Source organism: Pelobates fuscus, chromosome 4, assembly GCF_036172605.1.
Source record: "Pelobates fuscus isolate aPelFus1 chromosome 4, aPelFus1.pri, whole genome shotgun sequence".
Lineage (NCBI taxonomy): Eukaryota > Metazoa > Chordata > Amphibia > Anura > Pelobatidae > Pelobates > Pelobates fuscus.
The window spans coordinates 81433179-81460388 of record NC_086320.1 but is presented as its reverse complement, the minus strand read 5'-3'; the positions used below and the strand labels follow the sequence as shown (position 1 = coordinate 81460388).

Below are 27210 nucleotides of genomic sequence, written 5' to 3'. Positions count from 1 at the left end.
CTTTGTTATTTAGCAGAACAAGGATGCAAAGCTTCACTCATCAAGCTACAGTTCTGCCAACCTTCAGTAATTTTCCTTGGACATTGCCTATCTCAAGGTACCAGACATCTTACTCGGGACCGGGTAAGAGCTGTGCTGGATATTCCGCCTCCAAGGACTTCTAAGTCTCTTCATGCCTTCCTAGGCCTCATTTCCTACTGCAGAGCATGGATCCCAGAAGCCTCTCTGCTCATGCAACCTCTCTATGACGCACTTAAGTCTGACCCTTTCTGTTTAACTAAAGAAGCTATGGACAATTTTACTGCTCTCAAACGAGCCATTGCTTCTGCTCCTGCCTTGGGCCTCCCTGACTACTCCAAAACTTTCAAATTGTTTGTCTCTGAAAGACAAGGCCACGCAACAGGAGTGCTCACCCAAACTAATGACTTAAGAGGCCGCCAGAGGCCTATTGGATATTTCTCATGTCAACTGGACATTGTGGCCAGAGGGACTCCTTCCTGCCTCAGGGCTGTTTTTGCTGCGAGAGAACTCATAGAGAAGACCTCAGACCTGGTCCTTGGCCACCCTCTGGTTGTTTTGGCCCCTCATGACATCTCTGCCATCATCAACCAAGTCCAGCTCAAGCACGTGTCTCCAGCCAGACACCTGCGCTTACAGTGTCATCTTCTTTTGCCTGACAACATTTCCATCCAAAGATGTCAGGTGCTTAATCCGTCCACTCTTCTTCCACTCCCTGAGGGGGGTATCTATTATGGATTTATCACGGATGAAACCTACATTCACCTGCTCTGTGGATGTATCAAGAAAGTCATGCATCCACATTTGACATTTTATGAAGGTGAAAAACCTCTCTGTGAAGGCCCAGATCACGCCTTCTGCACCACGTGGTACAAACCAAACATTACCCCTGAACCTTGCTATGAAGATGAGCTTTACCACCGGACCGATGTAAAGCTTACTGCACAAGACTTCTATTGTGACTCTGACGGCAATAGTATGGTCTTGATCCAACTACCTCAACAACTTAACTACCTTTACCGTCATTGGGATACTGCTATCCCACATATTCCTGTTACCAAGTTGAAGACAAGGTCATGGAATGATCTTGGGCCCATGGCAAAACTATGGGCCACCATGACTGAAGAACAGCTACAGGAAAATGGTATTGTCAAATACCCAACAACTGACCTTCTAGAAGCATGGCCACGCCATTTCCTGGAAAAGGAATTTCAAGATCTGGTCATAAAGAATGATTATGACCCAGAAACACCTCATGACTGTTTTGAACAGATGAAAATGGAAACAGTGCACTTACCAACTGTGCATGAGAACCCATTACCAGATCCGGATTTTACCCTGTTTGTGGACGGATCGAGATATGCCGATGAAGGAGGAACATATCACACAGGATATGCCGTAACCACAACAGATGAAGTCATTAAATCATCATCCTTACCGCCAGCAATGTCTGCGCAAGAAGCTGAATTACAGGCTCTGACTTCAGCATGCAAAATTTCCGAAGGAAAACGTGCCAACATCTATACAGATTCAAGATATGCTCTAGGCGTGGCACATGACTTCGGCCTAATTTGGAAGACTAGAGGATTTCTTACCACCGCCGGTACACCAGTCAAACACAGCACTGCAATCAAGGAGCTAATGGATGCCCTCCTACTCCCCAAAGAAGTGGCCGTTTTGAAAGTAAAGGCCCATGGGAAATTGGATACAGATGAAGCAAAGGGCAACCATTTGGCTGATCAGGCTGCTAAGTTAGCGGCCAGGGATTTGCAGGAAGTGGATGAAGAAGTGTCCGGACAAGAAGAAGAAGTCCCTATTTTTGCCTTGCAAACTCTTCCTACTGATTTGCGAATTTTACAAGAACAGCAAGCTGCAGTTACTCCTGAAGAAGTCCAGAAATGGAAAAAGAAAGGAGCTGTCCAAAAGGACGGAATATATTACAACAACTTCAAATTTTGTCTTCCCAGAAATTTGTATCCAGCAGTTGTCCAATGGGCACATGGGCCTGCACACCTGTCAAAAGAATTGATGGCCGCCCTCATACAGAAGTATTATGAAGCACCTGGAATCACAACATTGATCAATAGCTTCTGCAAGGCCTGTGTCATTTGTGCAAAATGCAATCCAGGAAAACCAGTTAAAGTACCTGTGAAACACCTGGCAAAGCCCATGTACCCCTTCCAGCGGATTCAAATTGACCACATCCAAATGCCCAAGAGTGGGCCCCATGAATATGCACTAGTAATAGTGGACATGTTCTCAGGCTGGCCAGAAGCCTACCCAGTGGCCAATATCACTGCAAGAACAACCGCAAAGCGCCTACTTACAGATATTGTATGTAGATTCGGACTCCCAGAAGTTATTGAGAGTGATCAAGGCCCAGCCTTTACAGCAACTGTGACTAAAGAAATTTGGACTGCTCTAGGGGTGACTCTAGCCTTCCACACCCCTTACCACCCACAAAGTAGTGGTAAAGTGGAGCGCATGAATGGCACCCTAAAAACTAGAATGTTAAAAATGTCACAAGAAACAAAGATGCCCTGGCCAGAAAGCCTACCGATAGCTCTATTTAGTGTTAGACACACACCTAGAGGGAAGCATTCACTGTCCCCATATGAGGTTCTATTTGGGACAGCACCCAGACTAGGTTGTTATTATCCGCAGCAGTTGCAACTCCAATCAGATGTTTTAGTAGACTATGTAACTGAACTTGCAAATGTCCTAAACAAAATACATGCCCAAGTTTTCTCTTCAATTCCAGATCCCGAATTGGATACAGGTTCCCATAACCTACTCCCCGGAGATTGGGTCCTGGTCAAGAAGTTTGTGCGGAAAAATACCCTGGAACCAAGATTTGACGGTCCATTCCAAGTTCTCCTGATTACCGCAACCTCCGTCAAATTGGCCGGTAGGCCAAATTGGATCCACGCTTCCCACTGCAAGAAATCTCCTGCCCCAGAGGAAGCGAATATCGCACAAACATGTATCTCTGGTACATCTTCTCCTTAATTAGCCTTATGAAGGCCCAGCAAGTAGCCATTACCAAAGACATTAGTGGGTACACCTTCTGGTATAATTCATCATGCACCCAGGTGGCTACTTATACCTTTGATTACTGTGATATTGTAGAATGCCCATTTCCCACACCACAAATCCAGAGCATCTATAGAGATATCCCTCATTCGAAAGACCCATATGTTTGTGTAGTTGACAAACAATGGGGGCACAATTGTGATCACTGGGGGGCGGCGGGATGGAATGCCGGGCCTGCCTGGGGTTACAAACCAAAAAGTGCCGTAGCTAAAGTAGATGATCATGGTAGATCGCTTCTCCAGAGAATGACTTTGAGAAAGCCTGGGGGGAGCACACCAATGAAATTAATCCTTAACATTGAGCGCCCAAGCCCAACAGACGCAGACCAGTATGTGATGGGAATGTACTGGAAAAAGGGTTCCTACCAGAAATTAGGGCATTTCTACCTCAAAGATATGTGCAACTCTTCTGAGTGGCAAGGGGCCACCCATATGGTCCCTAACCCATTAAAACCCCATATCCAGACCTTTCAGGACATGATGGCCATTGCTAACCCCACTTTTGAAGATACCATGGCCGCTGAAACAGGTTTTAATGATGTAAATTTATGGTTAGAATGGATGAAATATAATGCTAATAAGCATAATAGAACCGCATGTTATGTGTGTGGAGGTGCCCGGCCTCACCTGGGTACCGTACCTTTAATCCTACCCGTAGATATAGAAGAATGTGTTTTAAGCCTTTTTGCCTATCACTATAATTTTAACAGGTCCATATGTATTGCATGGACAAAGGAGTATCCTCTTCTAGCCAAAGACGTCAAACCCCCTGATGGTATTACCGTATATAAAGGTAATTACACTTGCTATGCCATGTACGATGGTATTGGTAAATTTGTAGGTAACTTTTCCAAAGGCTATTGTGCTACATACAGAACTGTCCCTGTACGTTTGCTGCAACATCACACTAGGTCACTAGGAGACATTTATTGGTTGTGTGGGGATTTACAGCTAAGATCCAGAATGGACACAGAATGGTGGGGAGAGTGTACTTTGACTAAGGCCATTATGCCTATACATATTATTTCTGACACACACCTCAACACCCATGAGTTCAGCCACACTAAGGTTAAACGTGACGCCCCAGTGAAAGGAAGTTTTGATCCTCATGTATATATTGATGCCATTGGAGTGCCCAGGGGGGTGCCCAATGAGTTTAAAGCTAGGGATGAAGTTGCTGCAGGATTTGAATCAATTTTTACCATAGTTACCGCAAACAAGAATCTAAATTGGATAAATTACATTTATTATAATCAACAGCGTTTTGTCAATTACACCAGAGACGCCCTCCAGGGATTGGCCGAACAGTTACAGGCCACATCCCAAATGACTTTTCAGAATAGGATGGCCCTAGATATGATCTTAGCCGAAAAAGGAGGGGTTTGTAAGATTTTGCCCGACACTATGACATGTTGTACCTACATCCCAGAAAACACAGGCCCTAATGGTAAAGTCACACTAGCTATAGAAAAATTAAATGACTTGTCTGAAGAGTTAAAAAGGAATTCTGGGATAAAAGATCCCTGGGAAAGATGGTTTGGTTGGATGACAGGATGGCAAAAGGCTTTAATGCAGATTGGTATGGCTATACTAATTTTTCTTTTTATTTTTGCTCTTCTCTTTTGTTGTGTCCTCCCATGTCTGAGAAAATCCCTCATGAAGACTGTTGACCAAGCGGCACCCGCTTTTACCCATCTCGAAGTTGATGACCAAGAATCTCAAGACATCAACTCACCCTGTCTGCCGCTGCAAACATTCCCTTTTGTCGATAAAGTGCAGGAATTCTAGGAAGGGACTAGCTCAGGGACAGCATCTGTCAGTGAATGGTAAAGGCCCCATGTGGAGAAGTGGTGGGTTAGCTGCCATGGGATACCCTTGGGTGTGAAGCGTTCGAGAGCCATACTGACGGATGGTTAGCCTATTAGGGTCAGATCTAGGGACAGCCTTGCACTTTGCATTAACATCTAGCTAGCGGCCACGGGGTTTCTGTGCCTTTGGGTTAACACGTCTTCTGATACTAACATAATAAAGTTTTATCTCTTAGAATCTAACATTTCATAGGGGGGACTGATGTGGAATTATTAAAAATTATTATTGTACTTGTATTGAATTATTGTACTAACTCCATTTTAACCTTATATTGTGACAATCCTCCATTTTGTCCTCCTAACCTGACTTCTTCAAATCCTCCATTTTGTCCTCATGACTTAACTTGTTCATTTTAAAACTACATTACGTGACTGAACTTCTCAACCCAATTAATACAGTAGACAAAGACCGTGTTTCCTTCAAGGACAAGTACCAGGAGGTGCTGGCTACTCCTTAAGACTTGCTGGCTACTCCTTAAGAGCTTGTAAGATAGTACAGTTTGAAGGCCACAGAACACAGTAGTAATGAAATGTTCTATTCATAAGAGACCTTGCACCTGGACATAAAGCCTGATATCATTGACCGTGTAAAATGACGCTTAGGACCCCCTTGTCCCCCACCCGTGTCCAGAATAATCCCACCTCTGATGGGTGGGCACGGGACTAACCTCTTAATTTTACTAACCAATAGGTAAGACACTAACTCCGTCACTTAACAATTAATCCAATTGATGATGTTTATTTGCTGATATTCTAATAATCAATGATGACGCAAAATGCCTCTTAAAAGGGCCTGCGCGCCCGCTTTTACTGCACTTGCCAATAAACTTTCTCGAAGTTATTTTAACCTGAACCTCGTGTGTCAGACTTAATTACTTCAGCGTATATACGCAATTTAATTTTATTGATTTGGACAGGAACAGATAGACTTTAAACATTTTGGTTTACTTTCAAAAAGTACCATAACAGGGGCACCCTCAGGGCACTATAGTGCCAGGAAAACGAGTATGTTTTCCTGGCACTATAGTGGTCCTTTAATGGATATTTCCAGTTCAACAAGTTTGGCCTATATTTCTCAAGTTTACTGTCAAGTATCCGCAATTCTCTGGTTTGTGATTTATGATATTTCTAGAACCCCTTAATTTCCCAGAGTCTGTGCTCACAGTCATGCACTCTCTCTCATTATCTCTGTACCAATTCATGTTCAAATAAAGATCGTCTTACCTGTGTAAGGGCAAGCTGTTATCTTTATAGCAAAACACTGGGGGAAGAGAATATGTATGATTGATGTTAAGGTTGAACTTTTAATACCAGCTCAATACCTAAAAATAAAACTGATTCTGACTGCCTTTCAGAGCCTCATCGTTAGAGAAAGCCTGCAACAAAAGACGGCTCGTTACCTGCTACAAAAGACAGCTTTCATCTGGTATAGGTCGTGCAAGGTAGACTTATTCACAGCTACGGGAGAGAGAGAGAGAGAGAGAGAGAGAGAGAGAGAGAGAGAGACAGAGACACAGACACAGAGACAGAGACAGAGAGAGAAAACGCTAGCTATGCATTCTCATTCAGACCAGATAGGGTCCAGAGCACTTCACTCTGGAGTAATAGTCAGGCATGGTCACCTCCTAGTTAGAGGAGAGGTCTTGGGTCAATAGTGAATACCTTCAAACTAGACAAAGGATCTTGGGGTTCTGGCGATTTTTTCCCCTTTCAAGCTTTAGTTTTGTGGTTTATTATGAAGCTTTTAGAAGCCCTACAAAAAAATTTTTTTTATCAATATACGCAGATCAATGTTATGTATCTTTTATATTACCTGATATATAAAAGTTAGGGTTAACTGTTAGTGTTAGGGTACTTTAGTGTTAGTGTAGGGATAATGTACTACAGTGTTTAATGTTTAGTGATAGTTTAATGTAGGGGTTTATATGTAGTGTAGCATGTTAGAGTTCTGCTAAGGTAATGAAGGGGTTAATGTTTAGTGTGTTCGGATAGTGTGAGGGTTAACGAGAGGACTTTACTGTAAAGGCACCAGTGTCCTTGTGTTGCCTGAGAATAGCAGGAGTTAGAGTTAAGGATGCAGCGGGTTGCACTTGGGAGTGTTGCCCACACTAATCTCAGCCAGATCAAGACATATACATTTTGTCCTGCTCATGTAGATTGCATGGAGGTGATCTGTTAATTAGTATCCGTTGATTAGGGGGAACAATGGCACAGATCACGTAATATATTTCTATAGCATTTGCCTATATTGTGAGGATTGAATTGCATAAATAGGTTGTAAGTGTTTACGGTGTGACCAGTACAGCAACAACCTGTACCAGCAGAGCCTATCTCCAGAGACAAGTCACATCACTAAGCATCAAAACCTAACATATAATTATCAATAAGGTATTTCAGGGATGCACATCATGTTACCTGAGGCTGGCAAGCACTTCATCTGTACAAAAACAGACGTTATATCTGCCAACTTTACAGTATTACTGGGATTCCTTGTGTTCTACCAAGCAGACTAAAAATATTGCAGCATTGAGGCAAAGGGAGACGCTTAATAAAGATCTCTCATGGCTTGAAAGGCATATAGCATATATATATATTTATGGGGGTTGATTAATTTAAAAAGCCTTGCTAGAACACTCTCCTTATCTGCTGAATTATTTGGAGGTTGCAGCGAGATTTGGAAAAGCAGTTTGTACTCGTGTAACCTAAATGTGGTCCATGTCTGAATATTGTTTTAATTAAGCAGCAGGCTGCAGTGGTTATGGTGCCAGGACTGCACCTTTAAATGATTCTTGCAATACTGAGATGCGCCTATTCAATGATCACCTGCAGCATACTGGCTAAAGGCTGGTCATTAGTAAATCACAAAAAAATCACATTGTCCCTCACTGACCTTTATCTTATGAGCACCTGACATTGTTCCAGATGATTAACAGAGAGTCCTGAACTTCAGTAACAAAATCCTATAGCTGTACAAAATCTGCAAGGGGAAAATCTATAATAATAGATTTAACAAAGAATGGTCTCATTTAAACTGCATGCAACTGGCAGCATTTTAATACATGCAAAAGATACTTTATATCAAAGACAGAGTGAATATTTAAAATTCTAATATAAATAATAAAAGCAAACACACATCAAACTCGGTAAACACTTTAAGGCAGGCTTCCCCAAACTCTGGGCCTCCAGATGTTGCTGAACTACAACTCCCATGATTCTATGAATTAAATAAATAGGCTGAGAATCATGGGAGTTGTAGTTCAGCAACATCAGGAGGGCCGGAGTTTGGGTAAGCCTGATTTAAGGGAACACCACTAATTTGGAGTAAATAAATAGCTGCCCTTGAAAAATATGAATACAGTTAAATTTAAGAACATATAAGTAACTACTGCTGCTGGGTTACAGTTTATATAAAAATCCATAGAGATAATAATCCCTTGAGAAATAGCTAAACGACATTGCACGGAATAAATTAATTAGTGTTAAAAGTTGGACATAAACATTTATTCCCAAACACAACACATAAAACGATACCCATTAGCGTGCTAGGTCACAAGATTTGCTTTTTAAATTAAAAGATTTTATTCTTCATACATATGTTATGTATAACAAAAAAAAAAACAATCTATCAATAGCACTGACATAGGTGGGTAAATGAATAAATAATTAAACTGCAAGAAAGTAAACATAGTCTACTTTATAGTTTAGTAAACAATAACAACTGGGGGAAAAAGCCTTTAAAACATTTTTTATAGATTTTTTTTAATGTTTAATAAACAATAATGGAGTTTATCCTCTAATTCCAGAAATATTTTGTTTCATTAGTTGTCCACTGATGTGTTTATCTGATTGGATGTGTTTATACTGTGATTTTCTTTTTTTTAAAATATATATATATACACAAACACGTTTTGGAGAACACTAGTCCATATTCTCAATAGCTGCAGCAAAGTGGAATGGAACGAAGTTAAATGATATCTTGTATATCTTGGAATAACAGTTGTTGTGGACTACAAATTCTAGACTCCTTACCCACCCAGAGGAAGGTGGACAGATGGACATTTAGATTTGTAAAAAGAAAGTTAACATACAGACCAGAGACTACCGGTAGTATCTAGAATTTACCTGTATGATTAATGTGGACCTGTCACCTTAAAAGATATCTAGCTTGCTTGACAATCCCAGCACCTCCATGTGACTGTCAGCTCAGCTTAGTCTGCTTATTCTAGATCAGGGATAGGCAACCTTCGGCACTCCAGATGTTGTGGACTACATCCCCCGTAATGCTCTTACACCCATAATGCTGGCAAAGCATCATGGGAGGTGTAGTCCAAAACATCTGGAGTGCCGAAGGTTGCCTATGCCTGTTCTAGATCCTACCTCAAAGGCAAGACTATATTTAAAAAACAAATTCCTAGACAAGTTCCTAGAAATTCTAGGTGACAATTTATGTAACTAAACTGTGACTAAGAACAAGCACAGCATATCTTTTTTTACCAAGACTTATTTCTAAACACATATATTGCAGTTAAAACATGTTACTGTGACTATTATTACTGTGACTCAGACACGCCAACAATATGGAGTTCCTAAAAGAGGGGCATGTCCTAAATAGGGAACACTTAGGAGTTATTTAAGTAATTACTGATATATACATATCCTGGTTGTTATATACACACACAATACTTGAAGGAGCAAAAATTGATTTTGGTTCCAGAATGAATAAAGAATCCAAAAAGAAAATGTCCCGCACACATCAATAGCCAGCACTCATCAATAGGTAAGCCTATTTTTATTTTTGGATTCTTTGTGTTCTTTTCAGATGGTGTAAAATGAAGGACCGGGAGGATCTGATAACACAGATCTCGGTTTTCTCAATATCATTAAGCCAATGTCATATCATGTAGTTTTTTTAGAATGCACCATCGTGCCAGCTATGATGCTCCAAAAGACACCTGTAGATATTAATTAACTGGTTGAAGAATGGACCACCCACCCTTCAAAAGGTGTTTTATTGACACTTTTCTAAAATAAGCAAGAGGGGACAGCTTCAGTATTGGAGTGTCACTTTAAGCTCCTTTGTTACTCACATGGCAGGACGTGTAGGGTATCAACAGATCTTAAGTGCTTTGGTGGCTGATGGAGGTGCTGTTCCTCTGGCAAACAAGGACAGTCTGGATGGCAATAAGACTACTATCTGGACTTGTGGGTTAAAGGAACACTATAGTCACCAAAAACAACTTTAACTTAAAGGATCACTATAGGGTCAGGAACACAAACATGTATTCCTGACACTATAGTGTTAAAACCACCATCTAGCCCCTCTGGGCCCCCCTCATGCCTCCATAAATATAGCAAAACCTTACTGTATTCAAGCAAGAAGCTGTAACTCTGCATGCTGTTAGACTCAGGAAAACAAGCAGTCTGCTGACATCATCAGAAGTAATAGCCTAATCCAATCACAATGCTTCCCCATAGGATTGGCTGAGACTGACAAGGAGGCAGATCAGGGGCAGAGCCAGCATGATTCAAACACAGCCCTGGCCAATCAGCATCTCCTCATAGAGATGAATTGAATCAATTAATCTCTATGAGGAAAGTTCAGTGTCTGCATGCAGAGGGAGGAGACACTGAATGTTTGGATACATTTTAGACAGCCGTGACCCAGGAAGGATCTCTAACAGACATCTAAGGAGTGGCCAGTGGAGTTATCACTAGGCTGTAATGTAAACACTGCATTTTTTCTGAAAAGACAGTGTTTACAGCAAAAAGCCTGAAGGTAATGATTCTACTCACCAGAACAAATTCAATAAGCTGTAGTTGTTCTGGTGACTATAGTGTCCCTTTAATGAAGCAGTTTTAGTGTATAGATCATGCCTCTCTAGTTTCACTGCTCACTGTCATTTAGGAGTTAAATCACTTTGTTTCTGTTTATGCAGCCCTAGCCACACCTCCCCTGGCTATGATTGACAGAGCCTGCATGGAAAAAAAACTGGTTTCACTTTCAAACAGATGTAATTTACCTTAAAGGAACACTATAGGGTTAGGGACGCAAACATGTATTCCTGACCCTATAGTGTTTAATCCACAATTTAGGTTGCTTGCCCCCCCTTTCCCCCACCCCTATAAAAGTTTAAAACTCACCTTATTTACAGCACTGCACAGCTCCGCCTTCTTTGTGACATCATCATAGGGAAAGCATTGCATTGGCTAAAATCGGCAGGGGGGGCAAATGCCGTTTTGCCCAATCAGGACCTCCTCATAGAGGAGGGCTGCTTTTTCGGCAGCACTGACCCAGGAAGCACCTCCAGTGGCCATCTAAGAAGTGGCCACTTGGAGGTGTCCCTAGAGGCAATGTAAACACTGCATTTTCTCTGAACAGGCAGTGTTTGCATGAAAAAAGCCTGAAGGGAACTATTATACTCACCAGAACAACTACATTAAGCTGTAGTTGTTCTGATGACTATAGTGTCCCTTTAAACAATTGTATCTCTTGCTCTGTAAATTTAAATGTAATCACGTACAAGAGATTCTTTCAGGGTCTAGCAAGCTATTACCGATAATATAGCAGGGGATAAGAAAATCTAAATTAAATAGAACTTGCAATATGGGAAGGATACACATTAGATGACTCTTTAGAGTAAGTGTTTAGGAACGCTATGCAAGTCACATGCAGGGAGGTGTGACTAGGGTTAATAAACAAAGGGATTTAACTCCTAAATGGCAGATAATTGAGCATTGAGACTGCAAGGGCATGATCAATACACCAAAACTGTTTTATTAAGCTTAAGTTGTTATGGTGACTATAGTGTCCCTTTAATACTTGGCTGAGCCATGTCACTACTTGGCTAAACTGATTATGTATCCAGGGGCTATTTTTAACCATTTAGAGCATCTCTATTTGTAATTATCACAGCTACCTCGCTGCCTGCCTACTGGACGCACATCCGGCTGCCCGACTCCACTGTAGCCAATCCAATGTTTTCTCATAGGAAAGTATAGGGAAGCTATTGCACATGCGTCACAAAACTCTATGCCAATCAGCATCTTCTCATAGAGATGCACTGAATCAATGCATCTCTATTGGGAGCATTTGGCGCCTCCATGCAGAGTGTGGAGACGTAGAATGTAGGTGCTGCACACTGTACAGCCCTCAGATAGGAAGCACTTTAGTGGCCATCTTTGTGACTGCATCTAGAGGTGTCACTAGGCAGCATTGTAAACACTGCTTTTTCTCTGGAAAGGCAGTCTTTACATTGAAAAAGCTTGTAGGGACAAGCTATGGACACCAGGATAACTACATTAAGCTGTAGTGGTCCTGGTGACACTAGTATAATTTTAACAAGTATTTTTGTTGTTAAAAATAAAGCTTGGTAAGATTGAAAAAATCCTGGCTCCTAGATTCAAAGCAAATTTGTCAAGCCCTGTGTTAATATCACCCACCATTGTTTTTATATAAGGGCTTTTATTGATGGTTGTAGCTTTATGACAAATAATCAGAACCCTTTGGATTCATATTTTGCATGTATCCCTGTGTCTGCAAGGTTAAAGGCATACTCGTAACAGCTTCAGGAGTGAGCATCTGTTAATATGTGTTCCACCGTCAGCTGTCCATCAGGATCACACTAACAGGAGGAACCAAAAAGGGGGTTGGGCTATAGGGAAAGAATTATAATGACTCCATAAGTACTACAGCTTATTGTAGTGATTATGGTGCTAGGAGGTTACAGCTGAAGTCCCTTCAGTTCTGCCAAACCAGATTCAAAGCAATTTGACAACAAACAAAGGATTCCCCAGCGCACTAAGCTCATTCTCTCGGTCGGAGGCATCACAATGGGAGATTCAACTGCTCGTTATTGTTTACATTATCTATACAGCATTAACACGTTCAACATGGCTGAACTGAAACCGGCATCCTTGTCAACTTAGCAGGGGTGAATGGGTCAACAGTGATTCCTCAGTTAATTTTAAATGTGCAAATATTTTAGTCTAATGAAGTACAACACTTCCTCATTATGATGTCCCGCGCAGAGGATGCAGGCTTAGAGTGCCAGAGAATTCTCCTCAATTTGTAATTTTCAAACCCTTTTATAACAATTTAACAATAATTGGAAATACTTAGACTACAGGCTCTGACCACAATACCTTGTAATAGGTAAAGAATGGAGGGCCTCTGTTACAAAGTATTATAAGGAGCTAATTACCGGTTTGAACTGCAAAGAACATGTTTATTTTATTTTTTTATCCACAAATAGCAACGCTATCTGCAAATATCCAATTCAATATGTTTAGGGCACAGCAGTTTTGTTCTAACATTGTACTTTTAAAGCATTTAACAAGACTTTATACGTATCACTCCATTTAAGGGAGCCATGCCTTAAATGCCTTTAACCCACAGCTGAAAATATTGCTGTTTTACAGGAATGGCAATGTTTTTCTCGCAGTTCTAACATTCCTCTAGTGCAGGGGTAGGCAACCTATGGCATGTGTGCCATGCACGGCACTTGAGGTGTCTTTGCACGGCACTCAAGACTACAAGAGCCAAACAGGCTCTGGCCTATCAGGGGTCCCAGTGAAACTTCACATATCTGCTAATACGAAAAGGTGGTGAAGGACAATACTCAACTTGTGAATGGGAATCCACACTGGAGTAGAGCAGTCCACAGCTGCTGTTGCAGCTCCTGTCCTTGACCTGCACCTAGCCAGCCTGCCCCCTCCCCCAACCCCCCCCCGGAACCAAGGGAAGCCACCCACACTGCTAGATATACACAGAGCTTCAGAATAACCCTCCCATCATATAAGTAATACGAACAGCACACATACACAATCTGCACAAACGTAACACCACAAACAATCCAAATACACGCACAAAACCACACATGCAGCCTCTCACATGCAATATCACAAGCAGTCCGACACATACACACACCGAACACACAATGTGACATGTCCCCCCGACACACACAATTCCACAAGCAGCCCCCATACACAGTTCAAATTCACACATATACACGATACCACAAACTGAATATATACAATATAATGGCTCATATACGCACAAATACAATGATACAAAGTAACTGTAGTATAAATAACACAAGCGGAATACCGGCACGCTACAGGACATCACAATTCGATTTCGGCACAGTGCTGCTAAAAGGTTGCCTACCCCTGCTCTAGTGGCTGTCTTCCCGACAGCAACTAGAGTCGCTTTGGCAGTAATAATTGAGTTAAACTCGGCTATAGCTCAAATAACTCTCTAGAGAGTTGATTGGCGCAGCGTGGCTTTTTGCCACTCATGCGCACTTGCCTGCCAATGCTTTCCTATGAGGAAGCATTGGATTGACTGAGAGCATTAAGACTGATGATTTCAACAAAGGACGCGGAGCGGCTCCACGGAGACCTACGTAGGTGTCTTATGGGTGGACACCGATGTAGGGGAATACTTAAGCTTTAGGAATACTAAAAAATGTGAACAGATATTCTGAGCATTCCAAATATACTCCATTGAATTGCAGCCATAATTCTTAACTTTATTACAGAACTTGCGCCACTTACTGCATTGATCCCAGTGATCCATACAGTGCTATAACCCCAGAAAAATAAGATATCTAAGAAAAATGAAGACAAATGGGTTTTGTCACAAAAAGAACTCCTGGAGAAGGAAAAACACACAAGTGCACTATTCCATTAATTCGCAGTGTGTAATTTTAAGTACTCGTGTTTTTTTTTTAAATCATCCCTTTATAGGTTTTTATTAAAAAAAAATTAACTGCATACGCTCACAAGAAAATGTCTCTTCACCCTATTTTATGTTTGTGTTCACTTCTTGGTATTTTATATTTATTCGCTTCACATAGAAGATAATATTAATAATTTAATAATATAGAAATAAATATCACTTTTTTATTAAAGGGACTGATGAATCCTAGATGCTGTTTTACGTTGTACAATTCACGGCTGTGATGGAGATAGATCAACAAATAATTTGCCTATACATGCCAGGTGTACACATGTTTTCCTACCTCTGATCCTAGCCATCAGGATAATGATTAATTACTATAAATTGAGCCTAATCTGTTGATGTTTTGCGCGTAGATCTGGGTATTTACAGATGAGACCCTGGCGTGACCAAAGACACATGACTTAATACCCTTGGGCTTCTGGATTTCTAGGCTACCGGATTTGTTAGAGGTTAAACAAAGTTCAAGCCTGACTCATTCAACACGGTCACACGAGGTGTTTGATTTATTTTACCTACTCTTTTTTGCATATTTGCTTTAAAATTTAAATTTCATGAAAACACAGAAAAAAGTACAAAATTAAAGGAACAATATAGTGTTGGGAATACAAAACTTTCTGCCCCTCCTGGCAGACAAAGGGTTAAAAACCCTTTTAACATTTACATGATTCCAATGCTCAGATCCCTAGATTGCTCTTCGCCTCCTCCTATGTCAAAAATGAGGGAGGGGGTCTAATGCGCATGCGCACGAGTGGCACATGCGCATTAGTCCTTCCATGAAGGAAAGCATTGAATCAAGACGCTGAACGTCCTCATGCAAAATGTGAGGACGTCCAGTGTCGTGTCACAGAGTTAACCTCCCTCTGTGAAAGGCCAGGATGTGCCTTTAGTGGCTATCTTAACCCTGCAATGTAAACATTTCAGTTTCTCTAAAACTACAATGTTTTCAATTGCAGGATTAAGGGGATAGGGACACTGCACTCAGACTACTTTGATGAGATAACGTGGTCTGGCTGCCTATAGTGTCCTTTTAACCTTATTTTAAAAAAGCATGATAGGATAGATAAGGTCTGGCATCGCTGCTGTGTCCTCAAAGAAGCAGTTTCCCTTTCCATGTGCCTATCAGACCAGTCCCACCGACCATGTTCAGAATTTTAGGCCTGTCTCCGCTAAAAAGCAGAGATTAAAAACAATCTTAAGAGCCACTTTTTAATCTCATAGGCATCATCACTAAAGTACAGCTAGTTTCTTTCTAGATCCAGAGAATAACGGTCGATATCGTCATCAATGGGCCTCAACCCAGACACCAAGAAACGCAAATGATTCAAGATCTAGGCATTTACCAGTTCTCATCGTATAGGGATACAGGCAAAACCTGGGCAGATTGTATAGATATTTTGTATTTCCTTATACAATTTGATCCATCCTCATATAAAGGACCACAGCTTGATTTATTCATGATGCAATACTAACAATAAACCTTGCTCAATGCACACTCACAGACACATCTACTTTTACTGGCTCTTTGTAAACAAGAGCAGACATCCAAAGTGTATGATATATAAACAGGGCTTGAAAGGACGCATAGTATACAGATTTATGGAATAACTGTTAATTTCAACACTGATAGGAATTAATTATTTGAATTATTAATAGAAGTATTATTGTAATTTGACCCAGGAGACCAGAGGCCAAAATAAGATCTGAAATACATTTGAAGAGTTTATCCAATCTGCCCATTTTAGTCTCAATTTTGGAGTTCCGTGACTGTGTGCATTTAAAATAATAAGATTTTTTTTTTTGCTGAAAAATGCATATGGGGAACCACTGATATGATCATACATTTCTGATACAAATAATTTTGCATGCCATTGGGGTCGAAAAGGCCGCCAACGTTCTGGGAAAGGAATCAAGGTCAGTTGTGATATAATTGGGAATATATCTGAAGAGCTGGGTACTATACAGAAATCCATGCTACTGATCCATCACTCTATAAAGCACTGTCAAAGTGGCCTGACAGCCCATGTCAGACACACCATTCAACATACTGATAAAGGAACATTACAATGTCAAAAGATTAACCCCATGCAGTAGAATAAAAGGATTGCTGCTGGGTGTACATAATGCACATGGATGTTCATATTTTAAAAAAAAATATTCCTTTAAATTTATTATTTGTGGAATAACACAGATATTCTCTAAAAATCAAAAAACCCTAAACAAATCTGACAAATATTAATTTTTTTTTTTTTTTTCAAATAATGCCGGTGTTTTTATGGAAGTCAGTAAGGAACACATTTGTTGAGATGGCTTTGCTACAGTCCCTTTAGGCACATGCCTATCCTAGTTGTAAAGTGCAACAATGAACTGCGTATGAATTATCATTTTGTAGAAACTGTGGTTTCAAACCTAGGAATTTAGAAGAGGTTTCCAAAAAAACTGTACAGAACGAAACAAGAACACAAACAAAAAAAATAAAATCGGAGTGGGTTGCATTTTTAAGGGGAACTATGATGATAAAATAAATATCTTTAGCAATAATTAGTTTAAAAGAAATAAATATGTGCTACAAAGTATAGTAAAATTATTATTTCACTGTAGTTGCTCTTTAAAAATAGTACAGGGCTATTAACTTAGGTAAGTAAGAATTGTTGGGAATTCAATAGGAATTTCAAAAGTTTAGCTAAAATAACCAAAATGGAGAACATTCTGTTTTTAGTTTGGCTGTTTTGTTTTAACTTAGAAATTCAAACTTTCAGTTCACTTTGAATTCTCAGTATTTCTATCTTTATTGTATTACCCTAACAGTTTGTGCTTATGCTTAAAGGGACACTCCACTGCCCAAAATAAATAAATAATAACAAAATCACTATTTTGCAGATATAGCCCAATGAAAACACGCCTGCATTTAATTGTGTATTATTTTAATTGGGGGTATAAGTAAAAAAAAAAATAGCCCTGGTCTGCAGCCTTTGCAAGTTCTCTCCTTCTAAACCAGCCCAGATTTTCTTTGTCTTCAACTCACAGTCTACCCAATGCAGCTCAATGAGAAGTCTTGAGAAGGTGCTCGGAGCAATTGCCTGCCTGTTGAGTTTAGCTCCACTGAGCAAACCAAACCAGGAAGTAACAGGAGCGGTTGTCTGATTGGTAGCTAGGGTCGTGTGACATTGTTCATTTATAGAAGTGCAAATTTATATTAAAATCTGAACTTTTTGTAAAATGAAAAAAAGGCGACCAACACTTCTCACATACTTTCACAGTAAAATAAAGTGCTTTAGGGGTCTGGGTTCCTTTAATGGACAGGTTTTATACACAAAAGGAAAGAGGAGGCACACAATCTTATAATATGTATTACCAAAAAAACATGAGTTAAAAAAAATCATAAACATTATAAAAACACTTTTACACCGTGCATCCAGAAGACTTAAGAACAAGAATGCAAGATGCTTAACTGTTAGTAATATTTACCAGGAGGAGCTACAGTAAACGTCAGTAACATTTCTGTGGAAACCCTAAACTACTAGAAAGATCTTAAAGGACCAATTTAGCTTTTTGAAGTGCTTTATGTGTTAAGAGTTTGTCCTTGTTTTTTCATTGTTCCAAAAGTGCAGATTTAAGATGGAAATAAGCACACTTATAAATTAACCTTATTACACCTCCTAGATGTCAAACAGACAAGTCCTGTTACTTCCTGGTTTCTTCAGTTCAGTGGAGCTAACCTCAAGAGGCAGGCAACTGACGAGAGCACCTGCCTTGCAAAGACCTCTCAGTGAGCTACATTGGGAAGTCTGTGATTGGACAGTCACAGAAAGTCTGGGCTGGGGAAGAAGGGGATGGCTTACAAAGGCTGCAGAGAAGAGATATACAGCTTTTGCAAGCTGTATTTACATGTACCTTCAATAAAAATATGAAATTAAATTATTACATGTTTTCATTGGTGGTATATTTACTAAATAGTAATTTATTTATACTTTTGTATTTGGACAACTGAGTGTCACTTTAAAGTTACTCAACAATGTAAGTCTTTAGGGGCCATGGGACACTCACCAGGGTTGAATTTCTACCTAGTAGGGCTTAATTTGCACATGCAAATGGCTAGTAGGCGATTGGAAATTTTGAGCCCTGCCATAAGCAATGGTTTTAATACTGAAATGACAACATAAACCAAATATTCTTGACCTCTCTTACCAAGATAGAGTGATGCATTTTCCTTCTTGACGTTGTCATCTAAGTAGGTCGGTCCGAGAGTGTAGATAGGTGTGGAACCCATGCCAATAAGAATTTGGGCACAGACGAATAAAGCAACATACAGGGAGTGATCCTTCCCACCTGATTCCCCTGGACATGAATCTAAGGAATTTTTGGACGTATTGGTGCTATCCACGCACAACCCTTCATTTGCAATGGATGAGTTCAACTCTTGAATTTGATATGGTGGCGAAATAAAATGAGGTAAAGAAAACAGTGCAGCTCCAACAGCAATGAACAATCCTCCTACAGCAAGCCATCGAGGTCTCCGCCCTCGTCCACCAAAATAACTGATAAAAACCACCACCAAAAGGCTTCCAATGTCAAAACAACTCACCAAAAGTCCAGATTCTGAACTCTTCAAACTATACCTCCTTTCAATAGTGGTAATCACACTGCTCAAATAACCAGAGACCATCAAGGATTGAATGAATGTCAATAAGCACATACAAACCAGAAAACATCGCGAGTCGGTCAGTGCTATTCCAAAAACTTTACTACTTCTTATTGTAGACAATGTCGTTGACCGAGACACTCCTTTTCTGTTGCTAGTGCTTCTATTAGGTTCTGTCTTTTCAGGATTTCCACTACCTTTAAAGCTAGGTGCTTTCAAAGAAAATACTGTTCTAGAGGAAAGTGCATTACTTTCATATGATACGTCTCTGGCCAGGCCATCTCTCAGATCAGGTACTCCTTGAAAACTAGTTTGTGCCAAAACTGCAGTTGAACGTGTTGTGTCCACCACTTTTGATGCAATTCCTTGAGAAGATGTTTTACAGAAACCATTTAAGACTGGTAAACTCTGAGACCTGGAACCATCCATCTTTTCTCCTAGCTCTTCCTGATAATTACCATCAGAGTGATAGGTGACACTAAGAGCCTGGGATTTTTGAATATCCAAAGCCATCATGTGCAAATATTCCTTTTTATTAAAACTAATACAGTAATTAAGATCTATGTGAAATAATGTCAATCTCTATATCATATTCCACTCCATTTTTCCTGTTAGGATTTTTCCATTTTGCTATGAGTGAGACTGAATAAGTAATATTTTTATAGAAATATTTAACCATATGTATTATGATGTCCATCTAAATTTCTTTGTGGACAAAGCTGGTTGTAGAACAAATGTTCGTCTACTCAACACAAAAACAGCCTGGTTGCTGTCCTCGTGTTGTTCTCCCTTTGACGTTTCCATCCGGACAAGATGCTAATTAACAAAAAAGTGCCATTAATACTGATGAGACCTCAGCTTAAAGTAGGCCGTGTCTTCTCTTGTTGTATCTTCACCATTTTTGACATTTACTTTCCAGTATCCATCTCATAAACCAGCTGTTTTGGTTTCAGTGCCTCAAGTAAATGTCTTCAGTGCTGTTATCTGTAAGCAGAAGAGCATGGAAAGAGAGTCAAATGCTGCTTTTGTCAGCAAAACCTGGTCAAAGATGTGTAAATAGTATCCAAAGTGCTGAGTTCAGCTTAATGGAATGTATTAAGCATTGTCCTAAATGCATGTTTCAGAGACTCGTTTTAGAAACTACAATACGTAAATAGATATTTCTAGATTTGTACATTTTTAACTTGATGTTTTTGCATTTAACGTTGAGAGTGTTAGGTAGTGAGCATTTTAAGAGTTTTGGTAGTATAGATGGGACACATGCAAAACTTAGAGCAGCTTTACCCAATTTCACATCTAACAAACATATGGTTTCACAAAAAAGTGTGTATTTTCAAATTAAAACAGAATATCATGTTTAAATCCACAGTATTAAAAAGCCAAGCTTTCAGTTGGGATATTTTGGCTTGTAATTTTAAATTCACTTCGAAATCACACTTTAGTTTGTGTAATTTGCTTATTTGGTCATTTTTCAGGAATAATTTATATTGGAGTTTCGATACGTATGTTCCTGCTTGCTGAATGCAATGCTTTGAAATATATATATATATATATATAAAAAAAAATTTTTTTTAAACTTTATACATATATTGTGCTGTAGCTTTACTATTGCTTTTGGGATTATAGCTACCTGTGAATTGGTACTGTAAAACATCTAATTATGGCTACGGCTTTGATCGACAATTAAAGGGACTCTTTAGGCCCACAGACCACTTAACCTCAATGAAAATATTTCTGTTTAGTAGATATGGCAATGTTTACATTGCAGGGTTAACTTACCTCTATTGGCTGTCTTCCAGGAAGGGGGACGCTAGAATAGTTAGGTTAAAGGACCACTATAGTGCCAGGAAAACATACTCGTTTTCCTGGCACTATAGTGCCCTGAGGGTGCCCCCACCCTCAGGGTCCCCCTCCCTCCAGGCTCTGGGGAGAGGAAAGGGGTTAAAACTCATCCGATCCTCCTCCTCTCCTCCCATTCGACTGAATGCGCACGCGCGGCAAGAGGTGCGCGCGCATTCAGCCTCTCTCATAGGAAAGCATTATCAATGCTTTCCTATGGACGCTTGCGTGCTCTCACTGTGATTTTCACAGTGAGAATCACGCAAGCGCCTCTAGCAGCTGTCAGTGAGACAGCCACTAGAGGATTTGAGGGCTGGATTAACCCATTTATAAACATAGCAGTTTCTCTGAAACTGCTATGTTTATAAAAAAAAAATGGGTTAACCCTAGCTGGACCTGGCACCCAGACCACTTGATTAAGCTGAAGTGGTCTGGGTGCCTAGAGTGGTCCTTTAACCCCTTAAGGACACATGACATGTGTGACATGTCATAATTCCCTTTTATTCCAGAAGTTTGGTCCTTAAGGGGTTAAACCTATAGCGTGAGGAATACATGTCTGCATTCCTAACACTAAAGTGTCCCTTTAACCCCTTAAGGACACATGACATGTGTGACATGTCATGATTCCCTTTTATTCCAGAAGTTTGGTCCTTAAGGGGTTAAAGCAGCAAAAATAGTATTTTATAAAGATAAAATCTTCATGAAATACTCCAACTGACTGTTTTGGAATTTCCGTATTTTTCCTATACCTGACATTTATAGACACTGGGCGGAGCTACCACTGTCTAGAAGTGTGAATCTCCCAGCTGTCACCAGTGATGGCTGCAGAGATATTAGCTGAATCCCTGGAGGTACGGTCTCGCTGGATAGTTCTCAATAGTCCATAGTTCTCAATGCTATACTCTTGTGCGTAAGCGAGTAAAACAATTACGTCGGCTCCTGGCACTGACAAGGACCGGCCGGAAGTAAAAAGGCATCCACAAGGGACAGGTTCAGGTATGTAAATTTCAACTTTCCTTGCCCCACCCGGCCACCGGACCACCAGCAGTGATGTCATTGTCATGCAAATTATGCAAAGCCCGCAGACAGTGACAGTGTCGCTTTAAGCAAGATTTATATAACTTTCTGAGAGTTAGCAACATCAAAGTTACTTCCCAAAAACGTGTGATACATTGTATGTAAATATTTGCTTTATTGCTTTATTTAACCTTTATTTTCTATTTTCTTTTGTAAATTTGGTATAACGTTTGATGTCTATTTTTGTTATACTGTTGAAAGAGGTTAATTTTGATAGGTGTTAAAATTAGTTTGTTTATTAATATTTAATAGGTGAATAGATATTGTAGAGGTACATGTGATTAAGGAACACTCCTGCATTTTATCTTTATTTATAAACTGTAATGTTTTGAACACTGTATAGATTTAGGGCCCCTAAAAGCCCTGCTCCCCTAAAAAAAAGAAGAGGTAACTTACTTCTAATTCTGAAGCCAGAGAATCCCTTGCTATAGCTCCACTCCGCATCTTGGAGATCATCTCTTGGGGATATCTCAATGAAAGCATAACCCCAGCCATGTATGTAATGTGATCCTGCCACTCTACCGAACTAATAGAGGGGTGTGCAGAAAAGCTCTGTTACCTGGCACCCCCTTCTCTACCATCACCTGGGTGGGCAACAACCCCCTTCGCACTCTTGAAGAGCACTATACTAGTGATCTTTTTTTTTTTTTAACATCAGGTTTCTGATATAACACCCCTGTACACCCTTCTATTAGTTGGGTAGCATGGCTGGATTACATTGAATACCTAACTGCTTTAAGAAACAGCTGCCAGATGTAGAATTAAAAACTAGAGAGAAAAAAAACAATATCCACCGGCCCCGTCCACTACCTGTAGAGATCTACAGCTAACAAGTCTCACATTTGGGGATTCAGCCATCAAAGCCCCCCACTCAGCAATGCCAATGTCCCAGTCAATTCAATGCTTCTCACAGAGAAGTATTGGGAAGCAGGGCGCATATGTGACAATCGCCGCACTGCACCAGCAATTTCTCTTAAAATAAGCACTTTTATAAAATAAGGCTGGGGGGATACTTCATTAAGCCCTAAAGCACTTCTGCACTCTCAAGTGCTTTAGTTTGGAGTGCTCCATTATGTGTGGAAATACACATAAAATTAGTTAGGATGATACAACTGCTTTGGTGACATCAGAGGTCAGGACACCAAGGTACAGAGTGGTAGGAAGTTGAGCCAAGGGCTGAGGGAATATTGCAGTTCAGCGTTTGGAAATGAATGAAGCTGGCTTCTGAGAGGCGAGATGTGTCATTGTTTAATGCAATAAATGGATGAATGGTGTCAAATATGGATTTGACCACTTATTATTTCATAAAAACCAATGGCTGCTGCTCACACATGAGCTAAATCATTTATATGAATTTAAGTTGCAAATGATTAGACGGACACTTTTTGGGATAAAAAAAAAAGATCTTATATCAATGATTTAAAGCTTCTTAAAATGTTAAGTTTTACACTTTTTTTTGTGTGTGGGTGCATTACAGCGCGCATTCCTCTACTGAAGGACCTTGTTTTGTACAGGAAGTCATATTGGAGTGACTCGATAAACCCACACTAGCAAATGTCTTTTAATCCTCCAAAATTTGTGTTTCACCACAGTGTGATTTGTAACAGGGCAACTCAAAGACTGGGCATTCCACTGACTGTGAACTACAACTCCCATGTACCTTTGCTCGTCACTGCAAGTGACACTGAAGTTTTTTAAATCAAAAACACGTCAGACTGTAAAGTAACAGCCATGTGGACATTAAATCCTAAAACAATTAAGACATATTGTAAAGGAATTAGAACAATCATGGCTGATTGACCGTGTTTAGGGGTACCTAAATGAAACTGCTAATGTTGGTCGTCCCTGACAGAAGTGATGCAACCATTTCTGTATATCTGTTTTTGATAAAAAAAAAATTAATGAAAGTTCTGTAGCTTTTTTATCAAAGGATCCATGGGGATCTTGGGCAGCTCCTTAACCCGTTACGGCAACATCTCACATTTTTCATTCATCATCTTACAAATATTGTTATTCCTACATAGTTTATCCGCTTTTTCTAGCATTGGAAATACTCTAACGCCCTGGAGGCATTCCACTTCGGAATGGAATCCTTAAAGAGCTGATTGTTATGACGGCATAGATTGTTATTGGTTCTTAAGAGGTTGTCTGCATGATAGAGCATATTTTCAAAGCAGGCAGATAGGATATTCTTGCATTGACCCCAATTGCAGCTTCAGATAGGAGGATTGTGATTGGTGCAATTCTCTGTAAAGTATCTTAAAAATGGTGCAATCACCATAGAAACCAAAGGAATGTTTATGCTGATTGCTCCGAATGTAGAACCGTGCTCCAAATTTTCTCTAAATTTGTCCTTATAAAACACAACCTCCGCTTTATTGCCAAAAATGACATGATGTCAGATATTGTGTGGGTCACACCAGGTCATTTTCTAGTCTACTTTTTATTTAAATGACTAGGATGATGAATACATACAATATAGAAAACCTCTTGTATGCACCAAACCTTGCTCATTATTAATAGTGAAGGAACAGAAAGGAAGATTATAAATTTGGATATATTGTCTATTAATAGCTGTACATAGTGGACATTGGAAGCCAGAACATCCTAAGTTATTTGAAATCTATCTGTAGTTTTAAGAGAGATGTAACAAAAAATAGAATGTCTGTACATGCTGCATGGATTTAAAACTCCTTCTACCAAAGAGGTTTGTATCTGGTTTAAAATAAAGTCGACTACTTTATTTTTGGACTGTCTCCCCCCAGCTTATTAAAGTCTACTCTAAGGTATCATATTAAACATTTTGGCAGGTGGAGCAAAGGGGATTGGGAGCAAGGACATGGGATAGTTACACAGGATAATTATAATGTGACAAAGCCTTGCAATTATATCTTTGGGAAATGCAGTTATGAGGCAAAATTGGATATTCTCCTTATTGAAAAAATATATATAAAAAAAGATTTAATATGATAAAAAAAATTTACTTTAATGATCTAAAATGAAATATGATGCTAAATATATAGTTACATAATGAGATGCATTTATAATTGTATTTAGCTCTATTTTGTGCTGAGGATAACCTGGAATGTACACCCACTGGCAGTGAAGGAGTTACATAGCTTAAATACTTTTAGCAAGGGCTTAGGAGACAATAGATCAGTAAAATCTGATCTGTTCTTTAACTCCCCATCAGCAAAAAAACACACAGCAGGGCATTAAGCACCCTCATTGCAATGTGCCCAATAGAATGGCCAGCACTAGGGCATCCCTCCTTGTCCCCCTTTGTTCCAGGCTCTTTGTAATCCCATCCTATGCATTCCCCTTTGTTCCATCCCCTCATTCTCCAAACTGCCAGTGCAGCTAGCTGTGACAAAGGAACAGGGGACACACTGCCACTTATCACCAGCCCATTAGGATCTGGGGCTGCCCAGCACCCAGGGGTGAAGGTGAACAAGCCATAAGTGAGAGCCCTGGGTATACTCACAGTGTGCAAGGTCTGCTGTTGGCTGTGGGTGTTTATGGACCATTCATTCTGCTAGTGAGGGAGTCTCCTGCTGTGAAGAGGGGCTGTCCTGGCTGCCAGACCGTGGCTTCCCCGTCTCCCTTGTCCCGTTATTACCCCGGTAGGTGAGGGATCTCCTTCACTTGCCATGCACCCTCTCCTCTGGCAGGCAGTCTGTTCTAGTGACAGGCAGGGGGCAAGCGCACATAGCCAATAGAAGGCGGCCCCAGCCAATCAGAGAGCCGCGTTCTCAGTGGCCGTCTGTTCTCACCGCCCTCCCATATAATCCAAGGCTCCTCCTGCACAATGCTGTGGTGCTCATGGCTGAGAGAAGAATGGGGTCCCCTGGGTGGATCATGTGCATGGAATGGATACAATTGAGTAGCTAGGTTCCTAAATGTTCACAGTGTTCTCTGCTTCAGAGTAAGGAGGGTTGTTAAACCAGTTAAATCAGTTGTATGAACCAATACACTGCTAGACTGAGTCTGAGGGCAATAATGGCTAGCCTTGCCAAACCAAAGATTTATAAACTGCATTAGCTATGGGGCTCAGCTAGGCTACATACAGGCTTAGAACCAGAAATGTGCTACAGAGACAGCCCACACTGAATGAGAATGTAAAATTAGAATGGTTAACCTATTACTCTCCAAACTGGCAGAGCTGGTCATCATGGGAAAGGTAGGGAATGAGAGGGGAACAAGTTTTATTAAAAAAAATATTCTGGCTTGAATAGTTTAATGCTAAACATTACTTTCACACCTGTGTGTAGGATGTTGTGTTTTATTTCTGTTTACAGCACACCAGGGATGCAATTTAAAATCCATTTATAGGTTCCTAAAAAGTAATATACTGTCGTTTTTTTTGTTTGTTTGTTTTTTCTCACTTGCCATTGAGAGCAAGTATTAGTGCCTTACATAAAGCTGTGGACATGTTGCATCCCTAGCACAGATACAATTAAAATATAAAAATACATATTTGCCAAATACACCAGAGGTGTACCTGTGTCATTAGGCACTCTGGGTAAAATTGCCAGTTGACACAGCAAAATTGTAATTTTGTTTTGTGTGTCATTCTTCCCCCCTTTGTTTGTGTTTCCCCTCCTTTACTTCCTTATATATCTCTCCTTATCCCCCTTTAATCCCTTGTGCTTCTCTCAATACTACAGCTCAGTGCCCCCCTACACCCATTGTTTGTCTCTCAATCCCTCCTTACACTATTGTATGTACCTCAATCCCCCTTACTCTCTTGTATGTCTCGTAAAATGTGCCTAAAAGGAACACTTCAAGCACCATGATCACTACAGCTTGATGTAGTAGTTATAGTGCCATGAGTACCCTCGCTCTACCCCATTGTATATTGTATACAGTTTTAGAATGGCCTGACTATATTTTTATCTCGTGTCTGCCAGGTGCCACTCCCAGCCTGCCAGGCGC

At 40.2% G+C, this 27210-nt stretch overlaps 1 protein-coding gene across 2 annotated transcripts in view; it reads right to left on the bottom strand.

Annotated features, from left to right (window-relative positions):
* Window positions 1-25954, bottom strand: part of SLCO5A1 (solute carrier organic anion transporter family member 5A1) — a 108010-nt gene extending 82056 nt beyond the window's left edge. For both annotated transcript variants that reach the window (XM_063451337.1, XM_063451338.1), the window contains exons 1-2: window positions 25760-25954; window positions 18906-20343 (exon numbers count right to left, since the gene is read on the bottom strand). In XM_063451337.1, coding sequence (XP_063307407.1) covers window positions 18906-19875 — 970 coding nt within the window. In that variant the 5' untranslated portion in view covers window positions 19876-20343; window positions 25760-25954. The remainder of the gene's footprint in view (window positions 1-18905; window positions 20344-25759) is intronic.
* Window positions 25955-27210: the final 1256 nt, after the last annotated feature.